This window comes from Harpia harpyja, chromosome 23 (assembly GCF_026419915.1).
Source record: "Harpia harpyja isolate bHarHar1 chromosome 23, bHarHar1 primary haplotype, whole genome shotgun sequence".
Classification (NCBI taxonomy): domain Eukaryota; kingdom Metazoa; phylum Chordata; class Aves; order Accipitriformes; family Accipitridae; genus Harpia; species Harpia harpyja.
The window spans coordinates 7,350,108-7,376,829 of NC_068962.1; the positions used below are offsets into that span (position 1 = coordinate 7,350,108).

Here is a 26,722-nt window from a genome sequence, read left to right on the forward strand (position 1 = left end):
GACAGGGAAGAGAAGATATAACAAAAAGCTTCTGGGTCGAGATAAGGACAAGGAGACACCACTCAACCAATTACCGTCATGGGCAAAACAGACTTGATTTAGGGAAAATTAATTTAATTTATTGACAATCAAACCAGGGTAGGGTAATGAGAAATTAAACTAAAACTGAAAACACCTTCCCTCCACCCCTCCCTTCTTCCCAGGCATAACTCCACTCCTGAATTCTCTACCTATCCACCCCAGTGGTGCAGGGGGACAGGGAATGGGGGTTATGATCAGTTCAGCACATGTTGTCTCTGCCGCTCCTTCCTCCTCTGGGGGAAGGCTCCTCACACTCTTCCCTGCGCCAGCGTGGGGTCCCTCCCACGGGAGATGGTCCTCCACAAACTTCTCCAATGTGGGTCCTTCCCACAGGCTGCAGTCCTTCAGGAGCACACTGCTCCAGTGTGGGGGGTCACAAGTCCTGCCAGCAAACCTGCTCCAGCGTGGGCTCTCCACGGGGTCACAGCCTCCTTCGGGCGTCCCCCTGCTCCGGCATGAGGTCCTCCACAGGCTGCAGGTGGAGATCTGCTCCACCGTGGACCTCCAGGGGCTGCGTGAGGAGGACAGCCTGCCTCACCGTGGTCTTCCCCACGGGCTGCAGGAGAATCTCTGCTCCGGTGCCTGGAGCACCTCCTCCCCCTCCTTCTGCACTGACCTGCGGGTCTGCACGCTTGTTTCATCTAAGAATACAGCTATTAGATTTTTTTTATGCAGTTCCTTTACATTCTGTGAAAATGCTTAGACTTGGAACTACTATTTTTCCTATCCATCCTTGCAAGTTATCCTAACAGCAAAGCTCAGAAGCTAGAACTCACTTGTGCTCACACCTCATTTTTCTTTTGTTGTAAGGCTTTTAAAGGGAGAAGCCATAACCAAAATTTAGCTTAAATTACATTTCCTTAAAAAATATACATAATATTTAATAATTTAAAAACTGCACCTTATGACTAACTCCAATGATGCAAAAAAAGAAAAAAAGACTGAATAAAATTTTCTACTTTAATGTACTAAACAGCATCAGAAGAGCAAATAAAAAAAAGTCAAGAAAAGGTACCAACAGTCAATCTTAAAAAATATTTTAACAGTAATATTTAAAACAACTTTTCCAGTCAAAATATTTTTTGAAAGACTAAAGCAAAGCATTTTTATAGTAACTGGTAAAGAACAGGTGCAAAGAGGTTTAATAGACATAAACACTCTCATGACAGCTCGGCTTTCTGAGGTGAGTATTTTTGGTAAGTGTTTTTTGAGCTAGCCCTTTCTCTCCTTTCTAAAAGGTTACATTGAAAAAAAAGTTCTAAGGTAGCAAACTTATACAAAGAAAATGCATCATTTTCACTCAAAAGTATCACTAAATAAAAAAGTATTTAAGAACGGATCATACAAACTTACCATATGGATTTGCATTAATATTAGTCCCAATAAGCTCCAATGTTTGTTCTAAAATTTCCGATAACGGCACTGGACTGATTTCCAGAAGCCCTGGGTCAGCATGGTGTTTCAATAGCAGCGCTATTTCAGCCTCGTAATTTACAACAGATGAGTGCCAGCAATACTGCTTACTATTTTTCTCCACAGGCACCCAACCTATGAGAAAACATTGCATTTACCAAAGTAAATTTCTGAAGTTATCAAATGTGTACTAGAACTGTACATGCATTAAAAAAACCCACAGTTAACTACAAACAGAAAGAGTAACAAGAAAAACCGTGTCGTACCTCAGAGGAATGCAAGTGTGACAACTATGCCTTCAGTTGAAGCCCTTTAAGTAGATTAACTACTACTTTTAACATTGGAACTAATTCTATTTCACTTCAAAAATTGAAGCCCCCCCCCATTTTACCTGTGCTGCATCATAGGTACCTGGCATATGTCCATTCTCATCGGGCAAAGGATTGCCATTACAGAACTCTATGTCCTTTGCTGGAATCCAGGTATCTGGAACAGGCTTGAAATCCTCTTCAACATTCCAAACAAATTCTAGACATATAAATGTAACATTAAGTTTTTGGCAAACTGTTAGCCAATTTTATGTTTTGATCATCTTTCAATGCAAGTATTAAAATACCATTGATCTAAACCTTGTTTTACAGACAGTAGTCCCAGTTACTTTGTACAAGCACCGAGATCTGGCACACTCAAGCACTCTACAGTTAGGGGGTTTAAAGAAGCATAGTAGCCTTTGAGTAGTTTAAAAGTTCAAAAGTAACTACGATCAAAACATAGCTACCTAAATAGCTAACCTTATATTTAAACCAGAGCCAGAGAAGTAGAATAGAATAGACTATTTCAGTTGGAAGGGACCTACAACAATCACCTAGTCCAACTCCCTGACCAATTTAGGACTGACCAAAAGTTAAAGCATGTTCTTAAGGGCATTGTCCAAATGCCTCTTAAACACTGTCAGGCTTCTTTCTCTGTAAAGAAATGCTTCCTAATGTCTAGTCTAAACCTCCCCTGGCGCAGGTTTGAACCATTCCCATGTGTCCCATCCCTGGACCCCAGGGAGAAGAGCTCAGCACCTCCCTCCCCATGTCCCCTCCTCGGGAAGCTGCAGAGAGCAAGGAGGTCGCCCCTCAGCCTCCTTCTCTCCAAACTAGACAAACCCAACGTCCTCAGCCGCTCCTCACAGGACATGCCTTCCAGCCCTGCCACCAGCTTTCTTGCCCTCCTCTGGACGCATTCAAGGACCTGACCATCCTTCTTAAACTGTGGGACCCAGAACTGCACACAGTACTCAGGGTGAGACCGCACCGACGCTGAATACAGCGGGATGATCCCCTCTTTTGACCGGCTGGTCATGCTGTGTTTGATGCACCCCAGGATGGGGTCTGCCCTCTCGGCTGCCAGGGCACACTGCTGGCTCCTGTTGTGCCTGCTGTCGACCAGCACCCAGATCCCTTTCTGCAGGGCTGCTCTTCAGCCTCTCCTCTCCCAATTTATACTTGTGCCTAGCCTTACTCTGTCCCAGGTGCAGAATCCAGCATTCGGACTTGTTAAATTCCATCCCATTAATCATAGCCCAATGCTCCAATCTATCTAGATCCCTCTGCAAGGCCTCCTGTCCCTCAAGAGAGTCAACAGCACCTCCCAGTTTGGTATCATCATCACACTTGCCAATGCATTCAACTACTGCACCCAGATCGTTGATAAATGTAGCGAACAGAACTGGCCCTAGAACTGAACCCTGAGGAACACCGCTGGTGACCAGTCACCAGCCAGACGTAGGCCCATGTACTACAACCCTTTGAGCTCTGCCCTTCAGCCAGTTCTTCACTCAGTGCACCATGAACCCCCTTATCCCACAGCTGGACAACTTGTCCAGAAGGATGCTGTGAGGGGACAGTATCAAAAGCCTTACTAAAATCCAGAAAAACTACATCCACCACCTTCCCTTCATCCATGAGGTGGGTGACCTCATCACAGAAGGATATCAAATTGGTTAAAACAGGACTTTCCCTTTGTGAACCCATGCTGACTGTGCCTGATGATTGCATTAATCTTAAATGCCTTTCAATAGTACCCAGTATTATCCTCTGCATATATTTTCCAGGAACTGAGGTTAGACTAACAGGTCTGTAGTTCCCTGGGTCCTCTCTCACGCCCTTTTTGTAGACTGGCGCAACACTGGCTAGCTTCCAGTCAGCAGGGACCTCCCCAGACTCCCAAGACCTTTGGTAGATGATGAGAGGGGTCCTGCCGTAACATCCGATGACTCCTTCAGTGCTCTGGGATGAATCCCATCAGGCCCCATGGACCTGTGAACATGCAGCTGAAACAGCTGGTCCCTTAGAATTTCAGCACCCACAAATGGAAAGTCACTGTTCCCACACTCGTGGTCTTCCAACTCAGGGGGTATCAGTATTATTAAAGACTGAGGCAAAAAAAGCACTGAATGCCTCCGCTTTTTCTTCGTCCCTTTTAGTCAGATGACCATCTTCAACAAGTATCGGTCCAATGTTTCCTTTAGACCTCCTCTTGCTGTTATAAAAGGGCCTAAAAAAGCCCTTGTTATCTGAAACAACACTGGCCAGTTTCAACTCTAACTGAGCTTTGCCCTTTCATGTCTTCTCCCTGCATATACGAATCACAGCTCTGTAATCATCCTGCGAAGCTTGACCTTGCTTCCAGAGATCATACAGTTTCTTTTTCCTCTTGAGCTCCGCGAGGAGTTCCCTGTTCAGCCAAAGTGGTGTTCTGCCCTGCTTACTTGATTTACAACACAGTGGAATTGCCTGCTCCTGTGCTTCTAAAAGGTGGTTCTTAAAGACTGACCAGCACCCGGGGACTCCTAAGCCCTCAAAAGCAGATTCCCAGGGTACTCTGCTAAACAGCTCCCTGAAGAGCTTAAAGTTTGCTCTCCTGAAGTCCAGGGCAGCAACTCTACTGTCCTTTTTTCTTATTACACTGAAAATTTTAAACTCAACCATTTCACGATCACTGTGACCAAGGCAGCCACCTCCCATCACACCCCTCCCCGAGTCCTTCTCTATTCACAAACAGCAAGTCTAGGAGGGCATCTTTCCTAGTTGGCTCACTGACTACCTGTGTCAAGAAGTTCTCTCCTACAAACTTCAAGAATTTCCAAGATCTGCTCGTCACAGCCATATGATATTACCAGTTGATGTCTGGGAAGTTGAAATCTCCCGTAAGGACAAGGGCTACTGATCCAGAAATTTATCCTAAGTGCCTACAGAGTAACTCATCAGTGCTTACCTCCCAGCTGGGCGATTGGTAGTAGATACTGACTACATCATCTCCTTTGTTTTCCATTCCCCTAATCCTCAACCACACCATCGCTAACTCTAAGGGCTGTACAACCAAACCTCTCCCTTACGCATAGTGCAAGGCCTCCACCTTGCCTGCCCTGCTTATCCCTCCTGAACAGCCTGTAGCCCTCCAACCACAGGACTCAATCCACCAAGTCTCACTAATACCAATGATATTGTAGCTCTGGGAGGTGACCAATGCTTCCAGTTCATCCTGGTTTTTTCTCATACTGCGTGTGGTGGTGCACAAGCATTTCAGATATGCTCCGGAGCCCTCAATGCTCCCCGGAGGGTTGCAAATGTTCCCACTAGCACCACCACCCTCCAGTGATGCCATGCCAACCCTTACCTACTGCAGTGCTGTTGGTATCCCCTTCCCCAACTGATTCTAGTTTAAAGCTCTCTTGAAGTAAAGTTAAGACTGACATTAAGAAAAATTGAAGCAGGATCACTGACATTTCCTGTGTTAGACTATAGGTGTTTTTCCAACTGGATAACTTACATTGACAAAAAGAAGGAAAGAAATCTTCACTAACCTTTGCAATCTTCCAATGAATACAAGAATCGTTTAAACCTTTTTTCAGCTTGCTTGTTGGGTTTTCGATCCATCCTGGCCCATAGATAGGGTTGCCCTAGAGTTTCCAGAGGGATAAAAATCAGCAGTTTACTGAGGCAACCACACCCTGCAGAGTACCGAAATCAACCATGTAAAAGGCACGATAGGCCTTCTCATTTGCCACTACAGAAATCTTATATCCAAAGACACTACTTAAATTCATAAGTTAACTGCCGTATATGAATCTAAAAATCTATTCGTAGAATCGTGGCTAGTGTAATACAAAGCTTCCTTACAATTGCAGGTAAAGGCATGAACCCCAGTGATGCAACGAACCACCACAGTCTTCTCCTTTCCTCCCCACTTTCATACTTCTTTTCATCCTCCCCAAGGAAATTAGACACCCCTTATTATACAAGTTCTAGTGCGCAAGGAAGATTTTACCAATAGGAAATTTTAGAACTGGAATAGGTCCCCGATTGGCATGTTCGCTGCAACCAGACTTCCATGTATTTTAGAGAGTAAAATCTGTAACAACTTTATAAAACACCTCCTACGTTTATGGTAAGTCTTACTTTGTGGTCAAGGTGGTTAATGACACAGGAATTCACAACAGCTGTGATCCAATGGATCATACAATAAAAGTGAAAACAAAGTAAAACAAGGCTTCTAGCCAACATAAGAAATCTGCATACGGATCTTCTTTATTACCTGTATAGGTAGTTACGTAACAGCAGGTTCCGTCCACCTTTTCAGTAGGGATTGCATTGTATATATCTGCCTCTAACGCCTTCCCGGTTATAGCTTCAGTTGCCAAAACTTTAAAGGGCTGAAAAGAAGACAGGTATTTTAAACCCTCATCATGGCTGTTTCTCACATGGATCCTTGCTCCTCACAGCCGGCCTCTGTAAGTCCAGTACTACACATTATGTTGCTGATTTCTAATGCCATTGAAATACACCATTGTTTCTTCAAGACACGACAGCCTGGGAAATGCTCTAAGACAAAAGAACAAAGGCAATCTGTTTGCAAACTCTCTCCCTCTTCTCCGTTCTCAATTAGTATTTACAGATGACTTTGCCTTCCGCTGCAAGTAGTGCACATAAACTAGAAGGGTCCCAGTCCAACGCTACGAAAGTTTGAGACGTGCCTTCCTCTGTTACGATGGCAATAGCGATTCACCGTGACTAGCTGCTCCAAGCTTGCAGTTTGGAGCTGAAAGTCAATAGCACCATGTTAGTGCAATACACAGACCCGTGCGATGCAAGGTGGCAAAAGCATCCTGGCATTAAATACGTAGTATCGGTGCTGCCAACTAAACACGCTTCCGCTTAAGAAGAGCAAGGAAAGAAGTGATCCAGGGGTCCGAAACAAATATCCAGCCACAACTAGCCCCCATTTCCAGGAGGGCTTCTCTAACAGTTTCCCTGCAAACATGGAATCAGTTGCGGCTGGATTCCAGTGTTTTCCTGGATAATCAGCACCCCTCCCTCCTCTCTTCCCAGCCAGCTTTGACTTGTGAGCTGGGCACTGTCTCTTTCTGCTAGCAAAACACAAAGCAGGTCCTTGTCTGAGGCAAAAAAGCCTCAAAACAGAATTCAGAAGTCACAAAGTGGGAACCTTCTACGTGCTGTCGTTGCGTTACAGGGCTGTTTTCTATTTCAGTAATCAGATGCGGCATACGTGAAGGTTTTAGGAAGATTACACGAAAAAGAAAACGTTCAGGGGGGAGAGAAAACGTTCCTGTTGCTTTTCCCACCACCACCACCACCGTTGCCACCGCCGCCCCCCTTCTTCCCTAGCAGTCATCGCCCCCTGTATTACCCTTGCCTGCCCTTGAAAACCACAGAAAATAGCGTAGGCCACTTCCAGACCTAACCCCCTGTCGGCTTTTTCTGTGTGAAGGAACAACAGGGTAGGGAAGGTACCCTTACGTGACCATTACCGAGATGCTGTTGGTACCGGCGGTCAAACAATTAAGTTACCGACGTTTTGGCAACCGTTTCAGCTCTGCCACCCAGAGGGCAAACACCAGCGAGACAAAGTCACCCAGATGCAGCCGACAGACAGCATTAGGAGCCACTACTCAAACCGGGAAAGGCAAGCTGGAGGTCTACAGCTAGGCAGGGGAACGGCACCCCAGCCTGTCCCAACACTGCCTTCTGCATCTCGGGAAGAAACAGCTCTGACTGGGCTCCGCTGCTTTCACCTCGGCACGCACTCCACGTCTCGCAGCCTCCAACCAGTCCTTCCCTCAGAAGCCGGAGGTGCCAAAACAGCAGCAAAAAAAAAAAAAAAAAAAAGAGAGGCGCGCTTGGCTTCGCCCCACGAGGCTCACAGGCCCGCGGGGACGGCAGGGCGGTTTCACACCAGCTCCCAGGGCGGTCCCCTCGCAGCGGCCTCACCCCTCGCCGTGCGTGACCGCTGCCGACACTCGGGAAAAGCACACGCCGCACCGGGCTCAGCACCCCGGACGCCCCTTGCCAGCAGAAGAGCGGGACGGAGCCGAAATGGCTCCCACGCGGCCTCTCCTTCCCGCGCGGAAGGCGGGGAGCTCTGCCGTGCATGTCGCTCAGACGCGGCCCAGCGACTCCCCCCCCCGAGCCCGAGCCCGAGCCCGAGCCCTGGCCCTGGCCCTGGCCCTGGCCCTGGCCCTGGCCCGGCCCAGCGACTCCCCCCGCCCGGCCCCGTGCCGCCCCGGGCCACCTGGCGCTCCCGCTTGGCCGACGGCTCCTCCTTCACCTCGGTCACGAACAGACACGGCACCTTCCGCTGCACCGCGCCCCGCCGCCTCATCGCCCCGGCCGCCCGCCCGCCACAGCGCCCAGCCGCGACTGCGCCTGCGCCTGCGCTCGCGGGGCGCGGCGGGAAATGGAGTCCGTCCCCGCCCGCCCGCGACGCATGTGTGCGCCGGGGCGCGGCGCGGCGTCGGCCGCCTCTCTCCGGCAGCCTCCGGCCAGGCCGTGGCTCCGTCGCTCCCCGCCGCTCCCCGCCGTCCAGCCCGAGCCCGAACGCGACCCCGAGCCCGAGCCCGAGCCCGGGCCCGGGCCCGGGCCCGGGACAGCTCCGCTCTCGGCAGCGGCGGCTCCCGCCGTGGCGCGGCCGCGCCGCGCCAGCTGTGCTCTGAGGCGCCGGCCTGAGGCGGCAGCTCGCTCCCGCGCCGCGGCCGTTGGCCGTCGTCGACCTTTGGCCGTCGACCCTCGGCCGTTCCCCGGGCCGGGCAGCCCAAGTTCCCCGGGGCTGTCTTCTCTGCTTCCCGGGGTGCCACACGCCCAGGCCGGGCACAGGGATGCCCTGTCCCCAGGGCGCCGGCACCTCTCCGGCTTCGCCTGTGCCTCCCCCGGTTCCCCAGTACACCTCGGTGTCTGTGGTGGCTTGACCCGGCGGGACGCCAGGCGCCTGCTCGCTCGCTCGCTCCCCTCCTGGGCTGGGCAGCTCCTCAGAGGGCTCCTGGGCCGAGATCCCTCGCCCGCCACCGGCACGGGCAGAGCAGACTCCGCTCGCTCGGGGACGGCCGTTCCGTTTATTGCCGATGGAAGCCCGGCAGGGCAATGAGAAGGCCAAACGCAGTCTGAAAACGCCTTCCCCCGAGCCCCGTCTGCTTCCCGGGCTCGGATTTGCTCCCGACTTCTCTCCCTCCTCCCCCCGAGCGGCGCAGGGGAATGGGGGTTGCCGTCAGCTCCTCACGCGTTGTCCGGGCCGCTCCTTCCTCCTCACGCTCTTCCCCTGCACCAGCGTAGGGTCCCTGCCACGGGAGACGGTCCTCCTGCCACGGGAGACGGTCCTCCTGCCACGGGAGACGGTCCTCCACGAACCCCTCCAGCATGGGGTCCTTCCTGCGGGCTGCAGTTCTTCGCAAGCTGCTCCAGCGTGGGTCCCTTCCATGGGCTGCAGTCCTTCAGGCACAGACTGCTCCAGCGTGGGGGGTCACAAGTCCTGCCAGCAAACCTGCTCCAGCGTGGGCTCCTCTCTCCACGGGGCCGCAGGTCCTGCCAGGAGCCTGCTCCAGCGTGGGCTCTCCACGGGGTCACAGCCTCCTTCAGGGTACATCCACCTGCTCCAGTCCTCCACAGGCTGCAGGTGGAGATCTGCTCCACCGTGGACCTCCGTGGGCTGCGTGAGGAGGACAGCCTGCCTCACCGTGGTCTTCCCCACGGGCTGCAGGAGAATCTCTGCTCCGGCGCCTGGAGCACCTCCTCCCCCTCCTTCTGCACTGACCTGCGGGTCTGCACGCTTGTTTCTCTCCCATACCCTCACTCTGCTCTCCGGCCGCAGTTTCTGAGTCCCGGCAACTTTTTTTCCCTTCTTAAATATGTTATCAAAGAGGTGCCGCGACCGTTGCTGACGGGCTCGGCCTTGGCCAGCGGCGGGTCCGTCCTGGAGCTGGCTGGCATGGGCTGCGTCGGACGTGGGGAAGCTTCTAGCGGCTTCTCTCAGAAGCCACCCCTGTGGCCCCCCACCGCGCTACCGAAACCTTGCCACGCAAACCCAATAGAGAATTAATTCTTCCTGACCGTACCTTCTTCTGTGCCTCCTTCAGGCAGGGCCATGCAGCTACAAAGAGCTCCTGTTTGGATAGCTCTTGGCAGTGTTAACACTGCCTGCCGATGGCTGCTCCTGCCCCCAACAGTGCATTATTCATGGCCCTCATCTGCTCTCCTGAATTTTCCTTCCCCTACGCCCCCCAGTCAGTTGCAGGGGTTACAGAACTGTGGGAGCCTTTTCACATCGCTTCTCCGCTCGCAGGTCTCGCCAGTACTCCCCACCTCCATCCCAGTCAGCAGTTTCATTCGGTACTGTGGTGACGTCATTCCTGTCGAAATCCCCTTCTTCCAGTGACAAAGTCCCGGTGGCCAGGCATGCGGTATTTCCCTTCGCAGTTAGTCTTCAAGGGGCCACCCGCTGATACTCGAGTTACAAACAAGTTGATAGGCTCCTTAGAGAGACGAGGAGGCTTCCAGTCGTCTCAACGGCTTCGTACTTCTTCCCCAGCTTGGCTGAGCCAGCCTTGTACCGCTTGTGCCCACGGGGTCACTGGCGCCCGCTTCTCACGTACGCATCGGTCACCATGCCCACCGGCAGACCAATGGCGTACAGTACAGGTGTGCTCCGGGGATGAGTCCGTCCAGTCCAGTGGTGCTGGTTTTTCCCAAGGAACCACCAGTCACGTGCACTTCTGGCGGTGCTAGGAACCACTACTCCTCTTTCTTGAATTCTGCCTTGTGTCTACCTCCCTTCTCTTTGGCTTCATCTGTATCCTGATGATCTTCAAGCGATGGCATCCTTCTCTCCTGAGCTTGCGGCTCCTTATCCTTTCTGCGCTGCCTTTGATGTTTCACTTGAAACGTTCCCAGGCTTTGATCTAACAGTGCTCTGAAGCGTTCACCTGCGAGTCACTGGTGTCTCTCAGTGTTGCAAATCTGACCCCCTGTCCTGGGGATGACCGTATGCCTTACCATTTGCCGGGACTGAAACTTTCTTTCCCCCGCGAGGTATTTTTTGGTCAGAGGCAGCCTAGGACCTGCGTGGGAACAGAGGTGTTAATTAGGGACACAAGCGTACGCTGCTCTTTCTGCTTTAGCCGTGGCAGTGGCCATCGTGGAAGCAAGAAAAAGCAATGAACCCCAACAGTGGAAGCAGTTAACAGCCAACAGTGTACTGGCAGGAAGGAGCAAGCTCCTCCGTCCAACAGTAAGAAAAAACACATTGGGCACCAGGATTTTGGTTTAAAAAGTAGTCAAAGAGTAAGATTTGTCTTTGTGGTATCAAAGATTTGTTTCCAAGACCACAGTTCCTGCGGCAAGGAGTTGGGCATTATTTAAACCCTGACAGATGGCTTTGCTCCGTTTTACATTAAAGAGGCACCGGGAGACTCTTTGAAAGGGTCCAATCTTCCCTATTTTACTCTGAAGCAATGGAGATAAACGAAGATGTTCAAGCCGGACAGGTCCCAGAGCACCACCATGCTGATGTCATGAGCTGGAGGAGCCCTTGGCAACAGCGGAACGCTAACATTCTATACCGGACAACAACTGCCTTCGTAGGTTCCACAAGCCAGGAGAAGGCAGCAGCTCCTTCGTTCAAGTGTCTTTTGGCGTCTGGTGGAGTTTTGTTTCAAAGCAGCAGCGCGGCTAAGGTTCTGAAGGCCCAGATTTCGAAAGAAAACTACCGCTTTCAGGCTAAGATTACGATTTGCCTGGATGTTGACAGCTTTAACGGTTTGACGTATGTTCCGCCAGTACTAAGAGAGTGGAGGAGAAGCACCAGAGGTGAAAATGGCTGCAGTTGGGAATGACCGTTATTCCCATTTTCACTCCCCCTGTGCACAGGTAAATGCTGTAGATTTTAGAGTGGTTTGTGTCCTTGATTTTCTCGATATACCCATGCTGAAAGGGAGGCTCATTATGTAATATTTGCGTCCATTACTGCATCCATTTCAGCACCGGGGATTTAGGTGTCAGTGCCTGGGAGGTGGGCTTTGGCTCCAGACCCCAGCGTGTCTCAGGGGATGGCCCATTTGTACTGACTCCAGTCCAAAAGTGGCACGCTTTGGAGATGCTGCTCCTAGACCCAGCTGTTAATGTCTGGAACTGGGTGAAACTTACCTTCAAGTATTCAAATAGTTCCCAGCGTGACTTTGTTTTCCTTTAAAAAACCGCACACAAACTCCTGCGGAAATGACCAGCAACCTGGCATTTCCAGCTCTCGGCTGGGATGGAGTTCATATCCAGGACATAAACCTGAGTTCACATGTTCAGGGTAATGGCCATGAGCACTTGCCTCTTTGGGATTATGAGTTTATCATGTGCTTGAGGAAGATACCTCAGGTTATAAGGAGAAGTGAATTCCATAGTCGGAGATGACGCTAATATCTGTAAACTTCAATAAGGCAGAGATACAGAAAAATAATTTTAAGTATGACTAACGAAAGTGACTCTCATTGTGAAAGTGCTTTCTCTCCAATATTGTGCAGACTTTTTAGCTGGCCACATATTGAGCGATAGAGGGAGAGCAGCAGTGGGAGTGTATCTATGAGGAAAGCGGCAATAATTAAACAAATAATTAAACAAATCCTGTAGATATTCTTTTGCTGCCATGAGGCTTCTGTTTGTCTTGTATAAAAACAGCTGGGAGATGCTGTGAGCAGAGAGTAATGACAGTTGTCTCACAACATCAAATCCTGAGTATTTGCAGTAACTTGCAAATGCTTGTCACCGTAGTACCGTTACATGTGGACTACTGCGTCATCTCCCCCATGAATCAAAACCAAAATGTTTCAAAAGAGGAGATTCACGTTTAAGGCAACCGCTAGGTTATGGGAATCTCGTGTGACTTACCCACAAAGTCATTTTCCTCATGAGGGTTCCAGGTGCAGGTTCTGCCACTGTGAAAAACCTCTTGGCTGTGATTCTGAGGGCTCCTTACGGAGACAGGGGAGATGTTCACATCTGTTTGGCAGATTGAGAGATATTGAAATAAAGGTAGAAAGGAGCAAGTCTCTTCAAGCACGGTTTTTAAGTCTGAAAACAAAAGTGACTTTCTTCTGCCGAGTTGACGTTCCCAATGGGAACTGGAACAAAAGATTTTCTCCCGTGTTTTGAAATCCAAGTCTGACAAGTCTGTACGAGGCTTGCAAGTTCCCAACTTTTTAGTTTTTCAGGTTTTGTTGGGAATCTTTCTGGGTTTTGTTTCTTACTCTTTATTTTCCCAAGGACCCGGGTCCTTTAACGGCAGGAGAGCACTAGTGTTAAGATTGGCACTTGTACAGCAGATTTCATCTTGAGATTGACCTGATTATCCCATTGTGCAGGAAAGGAAACTCCGCCACGTGTCCATTAAGTGACTAATAGATTTTTTTTCTTCCCAGCATCTCAGGAAAAGTCTGCGGTGCAGTAAGCACACTGCTTTACTCCTGTTCTTGTCTGGGAACAGTTGTACCTCATGAAAGCTCCACTGACCTAACTCAAGACAGCTTTATAGCTACCTGGAGCTTAAGATAACTTTAGAGATAACTTTAGATCTTCTAAAATGTCAGAACGTGGTCCCACAAAATCATAGTCAGGTGTTCACAGCGGTACACCATGTACGAAGCCATTTAGTCCATTTTTATTGTTATATTTACAGTATCTGAAAACTGTTTTCTCCTGCAGCGAACGTACAGCAACGTCCCCTGCTTCTGGGAAACACAACCCGTAGGCTGTGTGAGGTTCAACTGTGCCTTCCATCATAGCAAGCCTCGTAATATAAATGGACTTTTTTTGCCACCTACCAACAGTGAGTAAAAATATTTTCTCAACAATTTGTGCATTAGAGCAAGTAAATACACAAAAATGTCCTTCCGGTGCTTACGTAATATATATTAAGGCCCAGAAATGTACCGTGGCAAATCAATCAGGTACGACCTGCTCTCCCAGCAAGTTGAAGGCCAAGAAAGGAATTGTATTGGCATTTGAATAGGGTTGCCACGTGAATTTTTTTAGCTCTCATGTTGCGGATCTTCGGAACTATCAGGGACGTAAAAGATGAAGTCACAAGTGGCAATTTAGGTTGCTGAGACCCGTGGAGTAAAAATATTGCTTTCCTTGGGTATTTGCTAGATGAAATCCCTCTAGCAGTGAAAACGGTTAGTAGGCAGGTAATCATTTAAGAGAAATGAAAAGTAGTGTGTGTGGTGGGGGGAGGAGGTTGGTAGGGCCACTAGCAGCAACATCTGTTGATAGAGCACAACATGTTACATGGATGAGACACCCGTTCTATAGATAACATAAGATTACAGTGCCGTGTGCGCAGATGTATTTCCAGTTCATCGTTCTGAATAAGCCTTTCGGGCTTGAACACTGGGTGCAGGCTACTGAAGTACGGTAATAGTGTGTAACGCAGCACAACTCTTTAGGGAAAAACCCGCCATTTGAAGTTGTTTTTTTTCCTCAGTCCTTTCAAAAAGGAGCTCTTGTCTGCCAGGAGTCCTGGTAGACAGCTGGAGCCTGGAACAGGGTAAGAGTCCAGGGCAGGGAACCAAGACAGCTGTCAGAAATCAGGCGGAAAGAGGAGTGAGAGCAAGGCAGCATGACTTGTCATGGATGCACGAACAAGTGGACTAAACCAGAGTTGTTCGTGGGCCTTATCTCCAGAGCTGGAGACAGGTGTCATAAGAGAAGTCCACAAAGACCTCTAGTCAGAAGCAAACACCTTCTGTTCCTGAAAATCGCCCAGGAAAAGGTAGCCTGTCATACCTGGGCATGTGGAGCCTAACTAACCACACAGGACCAAGGCAAGAACTTGAGTGCTGTTTCTATGAGTGCCCTTATGGCTTTTAGTAGAGTTCCCACAGCCACAGCATCAGTCCCTGGCACCTAGTGCTGTCGTAAACATCACATAGGCACGCTTTTGGGTGCGGTGTGAGTCAGAGACCGTGCCCAAGAGGCACTGTGGACGAGGGTATCCTGCATAAGAGCAACATTCAACAATCCGAACGAGAAAATGGACCCAAGCCTTTTACTTTGTACTGCAGTACGTATAAATTCAAAGTCCGTGTGCTGCACAATAACATTGCAAACATTAAAACTGCATTTATTCGTTTCAATACTTACAAATCTTGTTAAACTAATTCAAGCCTGATTTGGCTTACCCTCCCCAGAGCTAATAATATCCTGTTCTGGACAGTGAAAAAGGCTCTATGAGGTTAAAATGTTGTATCTTACTTTCTCTTGCAGGAGATAGGACAAATCTGATCTGCAGTAGCGTTATTAAAACGGGTCTAATACGATATGCATGCTGCTCATAGGCAAGCAAGAGATGCACAAGAATAACAACAACTGGACTAAAAGAAAATGCCCATGCTTCATCTTTTTCTTTAAAAGTGGAAAAAATACCCAACTTCAATCCTGATTGTATTTATAGTTGCAAACTGGTCGGCTTGAACAGTACAAACAGGCTCACCATTTTTCATCATTTTTATTTTCAGTCTGTTGCATTTCCTGGCTCTCCCAAAATGCTATCCCAGTACTGAAATACTTTTGTGGCAAACATTATGGGTAAATTCCTAAGGAAAAGAGTATCTCTCCCGATTGTCTTCTAATTAAGTGTACATTATTTTCATGAACTTCATATTCCTTCTCAAAATCTACATTTTGGACTGAGTAAGAAAGAGAGCTGTCATTCAGAAAATTCTGATAGAAAAAAAATGTCTACAAGCCAAAAATAGGTAATCCCGTGCTTAGCGCTGCTAAATTCCTCACAATTGATGCCATGGGGAGGGATACAGGCCTGCCTATTACTCGGCATGTTTAAAATATTTTCACAGGTGGGGTCCTAAACTGCCTTACTCACTTCAGCCCAGGTATTACTAATCGCATGTTTCCCCATGCTGTAAATATCTACCTGTTTTTTCACACCTTCTGTAGTGGGAAGATGCTCTTTTGCCAGCCTCTGCAGAAGATTTTTCCTAAAAGGCACAATCTGTCTATTTAACGACTCCTCCAGCATGATAATGATTTCAAAACTATACCTGCTGGTCTGAGCCTGGATTTGATATTCTAGTTCCCGCCTAACAAAATAAATATAATGCTCTTTTCTGCAGGTGCCCCACTGCAACAGGGTGTCCAAGGAGGGATTCTGCATCCAGCGCATCGTCAAGAATTACTCAGAACTCAAAAGAATATTGTACTACCAATTCATCCTCCAGTGATTATAAACATCAACGACGATGACGATGATGAAGAGGACGATGAAGAGGAAGAGAATTGTAAGCGGGTTTTTTCTTCCTTTGACACAATTGAGACGACCATCAAATACTCTTCAAATTTCTCAAAATTCAGGGGCCAAATTACAGGTTTAGGAGGCACTGCTTTTCTGGGAAACAAAAGCAGGGGCTGTACACACTCGTCACTGAAGGTGAAGTCACAGGTTTGTTTACAAAAGACAGTTGCGTGACTTCAACTTAAGTAATTTGTTCGACTGACTTCCTAAACCCTGTAGGCAGTCTCATTTTACTACAGGAAGTTCGTCTTAAAACTAGCAAAGAGAACCCATACAAAACTCTTCACTAGTTTAACTGAATGTGAATGTGTATATATTTATTTTCTTTTCTTTTTCCAATTTTTTTCCATGTCATTAAACCGTTGCCTGAGAGACCAGAGATGCATAGGGAAGGAATGAATTGCACATTCCCAGAGACTGAAAGTGAGAGACGAACCTACTCTCACGCGTGCACGCTGCACATTACTGTGCTAGTTCTCAGGCAGCCCCAAGCTGCTTTTCACTTTCCCCCTGCCCTTCAGGTTGGCTGGCAGGGCTGCCCGTTAGTGCTTCCTAACTCGGCTTCAGTCTGAGTAAGCCACGTCAACTTAAATGGTATCAAAAGCAGGGCTCTGCTAGCCTTAGGAGCCTTCACTGAGACAGGTAAGGAGTGCTCGCTTCAGCAGCTCCGCCGGCAGACATTACACAGCAGTAACTTTGGGCAGAGGTTTTGCGACAAGCACTCCCTGGTGACATGTTTAATCGGAAGATTTCCTTTTGGGTGTAAATGAAGGATCATTTTCCAAATGAGCACTAAAGGTGGTTTGGAATCCTTTTAAATCAACAAACATTAGCTTCTTAGTATGGGTTGTAACTGCAGTTCCATTGCACTTGGAAATACCCAGTATTAAGGAATCATTTTTCTGTCCAGAAGCAGAGGTCACAGTCAGAAAAAAACCCAACCGTGACCAAAATGAAAGTCACTATGGTCCTTGATTATCAAGAATTGTTGAAGGTCTTTGTAAAGCTACCTGGTAATCTTTTAAAAATATTTCCTACAGGTGTTCCTGAGTGGGTGCCTAGGACTGCTGCAGATCTTGAAGAGGAAAGAGCAATAAAGGAAATATGCTATAAGTCTGGTAAATATGAAACTAGTCACTCTTTCCTAAACAGCAATGCTGCCAATATAGTAAACTTTGGGTTTTTTTTTTTCCCCTCTTGGGGTATGTTTAGGAGAGTATTACGGGATTCAGTACCCCCACAAACACCAATCAACAAAAACTGTGTCTGCACCTCGGGAAAATGAGCTATTGCCCTTGGAAGCTACTGAGCAACACTTGCAGAAAGGCAAGTACTTTTCATCTTCTTGGACAATGTTTACCACTTTTAAAATTACTGTCACAGGGAGAAACTATTACATAGCTTGCCCCTCCTCCTCGCTTCTTTAATTTAGTGACAATAAAAGACAGCCTATTACAAAGAGGATAAAAAAACTTACTTAATTTTCCCCCATACAGATATACATAAATAGTGTCACACATGTGGTGACTACCTGCATCGACTGTAGATGGAAAAGGTAGAAATGGGCTATTAACCCTATGTGTACTTTCCTGAGATACACAACATAGGTCTTTCATGTAATTTTTCTTCACGGTCAAGATTTATGTAGTCTAACTTTAACCACCCTAAGGCGAGGTGTGTAGCTGAAATGTCTCATCCGGGATCTCTGTTGTTAAATGGAGAGACAGGCACTCTTACGGGGCTGTTTATTGCATCGTAAGATAGTGCCACAGGAAGGTGAGATGAGTCACTTGCCCAGAGGTGTTTGCGCTCTCTGCGGGCTGTCTTGGGTGTCTAGATGATGAAATGTAGTGACACCGCAAACTTTTCTATAACTAAATTGAGATTAAGTAAATACCCCCTTTAAGTGTCTTCTAAAAGACAGTAACAAGAGAGTTCCATTTTGTTTTGACTGTTGGGCTTGATCCGACATAATTAAGGTCAAAGGAATACAAATTAATACATATTCACCCCCTTCATTAGGTTTCGCCTTCGTTCTTGAGCAAGTGACAGGACTGAAAGAAATCTGTATTCGTTTTTTTACTGAATAAGTAATATATGACGCCATATTAGGAGAGAGTTATGTTCTTAAGGTAACAAGACACCAGAGCAATCAGTAGATCAGTCATCAAAAATCGCTGGGCAGAAATAAGACCTGCTACTTTTAATCAAAAAAATAATAGTTGTTGTGTATTTCGTGTAAATTTCAGGGATAAAATCTTGATAATACTGTTTTATGTAAAACAGATTTGAATAGGATGATGTGCTAATACAAAAAAGGGAATGGAAAAATTGTCTCCATGTCATGCACTTTTAACTGACGCTTTTTCCAGCCTAAATTGCTCAATAGAACTGGGCAGAATTATTTCTTTCTTACTTCTACACCTAAAATGTTTCATATTAAAATAGCTTTGATAAGCTATTTCTGAAAAAGTATTTAGATATATTTAGACTACGGATGAGGGATCAGTAACAAATACATGAATACACCTTGTAATATATGTCTTTATTTATCATTAGCTACATTCAGGAAAAAGCAGAGAGTACAGTATTCATGAAGATTTTCTAATTCATAATGAGAAGAATTCTGAGCCAGCACTGGTCAAAGCCATTGTACGAGTTCAAAGTAGCATTAGTCTTTGTGTTTACAGTCAATTTTTGACTTTGCTTTCAAGATTTTGTGACCATGAACTCTGTGAGAGGAAATATATCACTGCATTTTTTGATATGAAAATTTTGCGTGCTTTTTAAAGCAGTAAATACGTGCTATTTTAATCCCGCAGAAACCAACCACACTGAGCTGGTAAAAAGCCATCACTATCAAGAAGTACAGGAAGAGAAAGGGATATCTGAGGAGCCAAGAAATTCACCTAATACAGGAACAGGCAAAGGTATTTTGAGAAAATAGTTGCCTTCCTCATTGTTGCTTTTTAAACTGTTAGATGATTTAGCACTACCTACTAAATTTCTGTTCTTGGTGTCCAATATGGACAATCCATATTTCAACTGGACTATCTCATCTTCCAGCCCCCAGTCTCCTGCAATAGGTCAAATCTGGAGTAGTAGCACAACATTATTGCTTAAGTTTGTTCTTTCACTTTTAGGAATTCGCACTTCAGACCCCAAAGCCAAACCAAGGTACCGACCAAGGGGTCAAAGGAAGGATGATCAAACTGCTTCTTCTTATATTCCTTATGAGAGAGAAACTGGAAGAAAGACTGACTTTAATTCTTCAGAACCTCGAAGATCAGCACTTGCATTGTACCCTACTGTCACCATCACCCAAGAACCAAAGTTCAACGGGTCTACAGGTGGGTTCCTGCTCACAGAGGAGTCTTAAAATGCCTCAGACGTACCTGTCTGTATCACACTGCTTTTGATTTTGTTCCTGCAGGTGAATATGAACTGATTTATGGCTAAAAATGGGCAAGAGTAAATTTGATCCAGCATAATTTTCATAAATAGATTGCAGCACTATCCACAGACAGAAATGTAAAGCTTCATAAAGCTTTACAATTAGTCCGACAGAATATTCACAAACAATAATAGAGCCACCTTCATAGCAGGAATTCACTTCTCTGCCCAGCAAAGAGGGATGAATGCAACGATGTGCCGACGGGCACAAATACACTGATCCCCACTTTTTACAGCATCTTTTATGTGATTTATTCTTTGGAAATATTTAAGAAGCCTCACAATAGTCCACCTTTAACTTCTCAGCCTACTGCAAATATTGATAGTAGTAGCAGTAATTGTGCAGTAGAATTTCAGTTTCCTTTCAAGAAGGGCTTCTCGTTCAACTTTTTTCCTCCCAGCAGGGGATGAAAGAACGGTCTTGCTTTGCATGGTATTTTTCCACACCTGGGATTTCACTGGAGTTTGGATTGGGCTGGATTTATGATTGTTTGGGCTTTAAACCAGCCCCCAAACTGAAGCAGAAGTACAGAATTTCTGCTGCATTCTGGCCTGAACTGAGGGGAACCAAAAGCGCTTATTTACATTAGCAGGAGAAAGGGAAGAACAGGCAAAGCCACGTCTTCCTGCAGAGTAGCAGGGGCCAGGTGAAGAGCACTGTGGTTGCTTCATACTGCAGCTCCCCTTGTGAAGTTCTGTTTGTAGTTTGAAGCGGGCTTACCTGCGCGACCAAGGCTCTTCCAAGTTTAGCCGCATCATTTGTAGTATTTTGTTACGTTCACAAACCGCCCGTGTCCAGGATGCACCTAGATGCTACAGACAGAAGAGGTAATTCGTCGTTCAGCCAGAAGGTGTCCTTCGGAGTGCATTGGTCTCCATGGGCTCAACCGTGGATGTTGCAGGGGTCCATGTACCACCTGTGCAGTGCAGAGAAAGGATGTATATGGGCAGGTAGTCAGCACTCAGAGGACAGTAGTGCATGAGGGGATTGTGTTCAGGGCTGCATTTAAGACAGTCTGAAAAGACAGATACATTCAGAGATGTTTCCCCAAAGCATTGCCTCAGCTGAGTTCTCAGAGGCTTTAGGTACTATGATGACATGCATCTTGAAAACACCATAAACTCAATTGGATAGGGCTCATAAATATCATTCATGAAAAGTGAGGGACTAAAGAATGAGCAGGTAATTTGTAGCTGGCTCTTTACTTTGCACCCACAGTCTTCTTCAACCTGTGCATTATGGTATTTTCTTAGAAAGCGTGAGAGTTAAGCGTCAGGTGCTCAGTTACAAAACTGCACTGAACCAATCGCTAGCTCGTCGAGGCGGGGGGGGAAGAGAATGGCAGTGCCATTCCGTGTGCTGCTTACACACAAGCAGCTAAAACCTTCTTTCTGTTGCCTTTCCAGGTGATGGTAATGCAATTCCTACAAAATTGAATAATACAAAGAGAGAAGGACAGACTAAAGGAAGGAGAGGACCAACAGAGAGTATTCCCAGAACAGATTGCAGATCCTCTGAAAACGGAGGTAATATACTTTAGCATCAGCTTCTCATTGCTGAACATCACATGGTCGATAAAATAACTGATTGTATTTGGATTCGGCTGTCCACAAAGACCATTTTTTGAATCTTGTCTTCCAACCTCCTGCAATAGGTCAAATCTGGAGTAGTAGCACAACATTATTGCTTAAGTTTGTTCTTTCACTTTTAGGAATTCGCACTTCAGACCCCAAAGCCAAACCAAGGTACCGACCAAGGGGTCAAAGGAAGGATGATCAAACTGCTTCTTCTTATATTCCTTATGAGAGAGAAACTGGAAGAAAGACTGACTTTAATTCTTCAGAACCTCGAAGATCAGCACTTGCATTGTACCCTACTGTCACCATCACCCAAGAACCAAAGTTCAACGGGTCTACAGGTGGGTTCCTGCTCACAGAGGAGTCTTAAAATGCCTCAGACGTACCTGTCTGTATCACACTGCTTTTGATTTTGTTCCTGCAGGTGAATATGAACTGATTTATGGCTAAAAATGGGCAAGAGTAAATTTGATCCAGCATAATTTTCATAAATAGATTGCAGCACTATCCACAGACAGAAATGTAAAGCTTCATAAAGCTTTACAATTAGTCTGACAGAATATTCACAAACAATAATAGAGCCACCTTCATAGCAGGAATTCACTTCTCTGCCCAGCAAAGAGGGATGAATGCAACGATGTGCCGACGGGCACAAATACACTGATCCCCACTTTTTACAGCATCTTTTATGTGATTTATTCTTTGGAAATATTTAAGAAGCCTCACAATAGTCCACCTTTAACTTCTCAGCCTACTGCAAATATTGATAGTAGTAGCAGTAATTGTGCAGTAGAATTTCAGTTTCCTTTCAAGAAGGGCTTCTCGTTCAACTTTTTTCCTCCCAGCAGGGGATGAAAGAATGGTCTTGCTTTGCATGGTATTTTTCCACACCTGGGATTTCACTGGAGTTTGGATTGGGCTGGATTTATGATTGTTTGGGCTTTAAACCAGCCCCCAAACTGAAGCAGAAGTACAGAATTTCTGCTGCATTCTGGCCTGAACTGAGGGGAACCAAAAGCGCTTATTTACATTAGCAGGAGAAAGGGAAGAACAGGCAAAGCCACGTCTTCCTGCAGAGTAGCAGGGGCCAGGTGAAGAGCACTGTGGTTGCTTCATACTGCAGCTCCCCTTGTGAAGTTCTGTTTGTAGTTTGAAGCGGGCTTACCTGCGCGACCAAGGCTCTTCCAAGTTTAGCCGCATCATTTGTAGTATTTTGTTACGTTCACAAACCGCCCGTGTCCAGGATGCACCTAGATGCTACAGACAGAAGAGGTAATTCGTCGTTCAGCCAGAAGGTGTCCTTCGGAGTGCATTGGTCTCCATGGGCTCAACCGTGGATGTTGCAGGGGTCCATGTACCACCTGTGCAGTGCAGAGAAAGGATGTATATGGGCAGGTAGTCAGCACTCAGAGGACAGTAGTGCATGAGGGGATTGTGTTCAGGGCTGCATTTAAGACAGTCTGAAAAGACAGATACATTCAGAGATGTTTCCCCAAAGCATTGCCTCAGCTGAGTTCTCAGAGGCTTTAGGTACTATGATGACATGCATCTTGAAAACACCATAAACTCAATTGGATAGGGCTCATAAATATCATTCATGAAAAGTGAGGGACTAAAGAATGAGCAGGTAATTTGTAGCTGGCTCTTTACTTTGCACCCACAGTCTTCTTCAACCTGTGCATTATGGTATTTTCTTAGAAAGCGTGAGAGTTAAGCGTCAGGTGCTCAGTTACAAAACTGCACTGAACCAATCGCTAGCTCGTCGAGGCGGGGGGGAAGAGAATGGCAGTGCCATTCCGTGTGCTGCTTACACACAAGCAGCTAAAACCTTCTTTCTGTTGCCTTTCCAGGTGATGGTAATGCAATTCCTACAAAATTGAATAATACAAAGAGAGAAGGACAGACTAAAGGAAGGAGAGGACCAACAGAGAGTATTCCCAGAACAGATTGCAGATCCTCTGAAAACGGAGGTAATATACTTTAGCATCAGCTTCTCATTGCTGAACATCACATGGTCGATAAAATAACTGATTGTATTTGGATTCGGCTGTCCACAAAGACCATTTTTTGAATCTTGTCTTCCAACCTCCTGCAATAGGTCAAATCTGGAGTAGTAGCACAACATTATTGCTTAAGTTTGTTCTTTCACTTTTAGGAATTCGCACTTCAGACCCCAAAGCCAAACCAAGGTACCGACCAAGGGGTCAAAGGAAGGATGATCAAACTGCTTCTTCTTATATTCCTTATGAGAGAGAAACTGGAAGAAAGACTGACTTTAATTCTTCAGAACCTCGAAGATCAGCATATGTAGTCTACCGTACTGTCACCGCCACCCAAGAACCAAAGTTCAGTGGATCTACAGGTGGGTTCCTGCTCACAGAGGAGTCTTAAAATGCCTCAAATACACCTGTCTGTATCGCGCTGCTTTCCATTTGTCCCTGCATGTGAATATGAACTGATTTATGGCTAAATATGGGCAAGAGTAAATTTGATCCAGTCTAATTTGATCCAATCTAAGTAGACTGCAGCACTATCCACAGACAGACATGTAAAGCTTTATAAAGCTTTACAGTTGGTCAGACAGAATATTCACAAACAATAATTTAGGTACCTTCATAGCAGGAATTCACTTCTCTGCCCAACAAAGAGGGATGCATGCAACGTTTTTCCGATGGGCACAAATATACCAATACTCTCACCTCTGGATGACTGGGGTTTATTTTCATCTGTCACTTCATCAAAAAATTTAGTGGTAAATAATTTCAGTGATCATAAGTTAAGAAATTGATTTCACCTTGCCAGTTTCCGTCATCTCTCTTGAGCTGGGTTGAATCTCCACCTTGAGGTGCCTCCCTGTCTTAATTTCCAATAAAAGGAACCTCCTTCACACAGAGTAACTCCTACTTTCAGATGAACAAAGGTAAGCGAAATGAGCCCCAACATCACTGCTTCGTCTTGGGCAGGAATGGTTGCGGTTTTTTTCTTTTAATGGTTGCTTTGATTAAATGTGGACAGATTGGCATAGAGGTTACAGAGAGAACATTCTTAATGCGAACAATACATCTTACCACATTTCCAGGTTAAAAAAAAAGCATAGAGCATTTAAAAAAAAAAAAGATGACCAGCATTTTTGTCATAAGAACAGCTGTTACCATTTTCGCTACCTTTCTTTCCAGCAGTACCTGAGCCACGTGGTTGGAAAGGCTCCAAGCAAAAGAATCAGTTTGACACTAATAGAAGATTTTGGACCCAAATGGAAAACTATGGTAATACTTACTTGTTCGGCATGAACTGAAAATTTTAGGATTATTGTGGAATTAATAATTTGAATGAATGGAATTAAGCTGGAATTAACAGAAACCCAGAGCATTAATAACATTATTTTTTAATCAAATTTTACAGAAAATGGTTAGTCATTAGGCAGCTTACTCTCCTGCACAATCAGCTGTCTAGCACAAAAAACATAATATTGCCTTGCATCTAGGGCTTTCCCAAGCAGGGATAAAACAGGAGATTAGTTTACAGATTAGTTTAATGTAAAAGCAACTGATGCCTTTGGGAAGATTTTCAACACAGGACCATTCACTTTGTTAAAGTCAAGGGTGTCCGTGGCAGAATCGCCTCATTTGGAAGATCCTGTGAGCCTCACGCAAATGCCGCAAGGTGACAAATGATCTCTAAAGTACTAGAGAGAGAGTCCGTATTTAATACTAGCTGGTATTTCAGCGGTGAATACAATTCACCCGATGCATTCATTGATACTTCAGCTAATGTAATATTTAATTCACATACTGGACCAAGAGAGTCTTTCCTGAGATCGTAGCTGAAATTAAGAAACAACGTCTATGTTTTTTCTACAGACAAGTATACTTCAGGATCTTACAATGCACCAACTCAAAGGAAAAGAAATCCACATGCAAAAACGTTCTCTAAGTCTAAAACAACCATTCAGGTAACTGTTTGATAGAAATTGTTACAGTTCAGTCTTTTTAGCAAAAGGGACGTGTCTCTCCCCGCCTAGAACATGTAAAAGTGCTCTTAAAACTTCCCCAACCAAAACCCGCAAGAGTCTAAGCAATGCTGAGTAGTCTGAAAGAGCAGTTAATGGTTTCGTTTGTTTGCAGACATGTACTTTTGCCCGGTTAACTAAACTGTGGTTTCTCATTTTTTACAATATTACTGACGAGAAAGCAAAATAGGTACCTGCCGTTAAAGCGAGGAACTACAAGAAGTGGGTTTTGGCCTGTAGCACTGCACAAAGGACAGCAGAGACTACAGGAGTGTGATCTATTTGTCTTGCTGGTTGACTGCTCGCGAAGCATCTGCAATCGCTGAACGACGATCAGCCGAGGTCCAAATTCATAAAAGGACTCGGGCTACCAAACGTTCACAAGACACCCTAAGGACCATTAATACATTTTACAGCTGTCTTGAAAGCAGAGATTAGAACCCGTATCTCGTGTTCCTCAGATGAATGGCCAAACCTTTAGTCTGCAGTCCGTGCTTCAGTGTGACATTTCCTTATCTCCAGTCTCTCTGTGTCACCCACGGACCTAACAGGTTGTTTGCTCTGCGGTTGCACAGTTCGAAATGTGAACTAGCAGAGCATCCTCATAGTTCTGGCAAGCTTAGCCTTCTAGCTTGCTATGAAAGTGCTTCCCTGAAAGGGCAAAGAGATAAGTTTGAACCCTGTTGAGCACTGCCTTTTCTTGGATGAATGCTTTTACTGCTACTTTATTTTATAGAAGATTGTCAGTAACACTTTTTCCAAGTGGTCTTGTTGGTTTTTGGAGAGTATGAGTCTGCTCCAGGAGACTAGTCCAAAGCGGGTGGCTCAGAAAAGTGCAACTTTGTAATTTTGTGTTTCAAAGCTCTCCAGATGGCCCAGTTGTCAGTATTCCTATGAGTTTACCCAGGGCACTTCCAAACACAGCATTAGGCCATTTTGATTCCAGTCTGAGATGCAAATTCTGTTGAGGCACCACATAGATGAAAAGCACCTAAAACCACCTTCTGTAATCCCTCACCAGGCTTGCTACCATATTTGGTTTCTTTGTGCAAGTACCACATGGTTCTCAAACATCTGCTTGGGAAGGTTTTAGAGGGAAAATACTTGAACAGAACATTTTGAAACATGGGTGAATTATATTAGGATGAAATATTTTTATTTCTGTTGCTTCTAGAAGTGTTGAAAGTTTACTTCTTAAAATGTTTCTGAAAGAGCAGATAGTTTTACTCTAATAAATTATGCACAAAATGTTCTTCATATTTCTTTTGACAACAGAGCCAAGAAGACATAGACGTGAATAGAAGAGGAGAACGGTATATAGACAGAAGAAAGAGAGGAAGCAAGTAATTCAATTTACCAATAAAATTTAAATTGAAATAAGGATATTATCAACTGGAAAATCCAAAGATGATAAAATTACAAATTCCAAAAATAAGGTGCAGCAAGTACACAGTAACATTTCAAAACTGATAAAAATGGAAATTAAAAAAGTGTGCTCTTGTGGTGGGTTGACCCTGGCTGGACGCCAGGTGCCCACCAAAGCCGCTGTATCACTCC

The 26,722-nt window shown here is 45.8% G+C and overlaps 1 protein-coding gene and 1 pseudogene across 1 annotated transcript; one reads left to right on the forward strand and one right to left on the reverse strand.

Moving 5' to 3' along the window:
- Positions 1 to 1,241: 1,241 nt before the first annotated feature.
- On the reverse strand, positions 1,242 to 8,187 carry LOC128135344 (uncharacterized protein C12orf29 homolog). Its single transcript, XM_052774170.1, has 6 exons — positions 8,074 to 8,187; positions 6,079 to 6,196; positions 5,348 to 5,443; positions 1,906 to 2,022; positions 1,435 to 1,629; positions 1,242 to 1,312 (listed from the first exon to the last, which is right to left on the reverse strand). Exons 1-6 carry the CDS (start codon positions 8,161 to 8,163, stop codon positions 1,242 to 1,244), a joined length of 687 nt encoding a protein of 228 aa, XP_052630130.1. The 5' UTR covers positions 8,164 to 8,187.
- Positions 8,188 to 11,642: 3,455 nt separating this feature from the next.
- On the forward strand, positions 11,643 to 26,512 carry LOC128135345 (uncharacterized protein C12orf50 homolog; annotated as a pseudogene).
- The last annotated feature ends 210 nt before the right edge of the window (positions 26,513 to 26,722 follow it).

Excerpts from the sequence above, each read along its gene's own strand:
- LOC128135344 (XM_052774170.1), bottom strand. The coding sequence starts at position 8,163 with ATGAGGCGGCGGGGCGCGGTGCAGCGGAAGGTGCCGTGTCTGTTCGTG. Across the intron at positions 6,197-8,073 it reads CGGCCAAGCGGGAGCGCCAG|CCCTTTAAAGTTTTGGCAAC; the intron begins GTGGCCCGGGGC and ends TCTTCTTTTCAG. Across the intron at positions 1,313-1,434 it reads TATTAATGCAAATCCATATG|AAAGGAGAGAAAGGGCTAGC; the intron begins GTAAGTTTGTAT and ends GTAACCTTTTAG.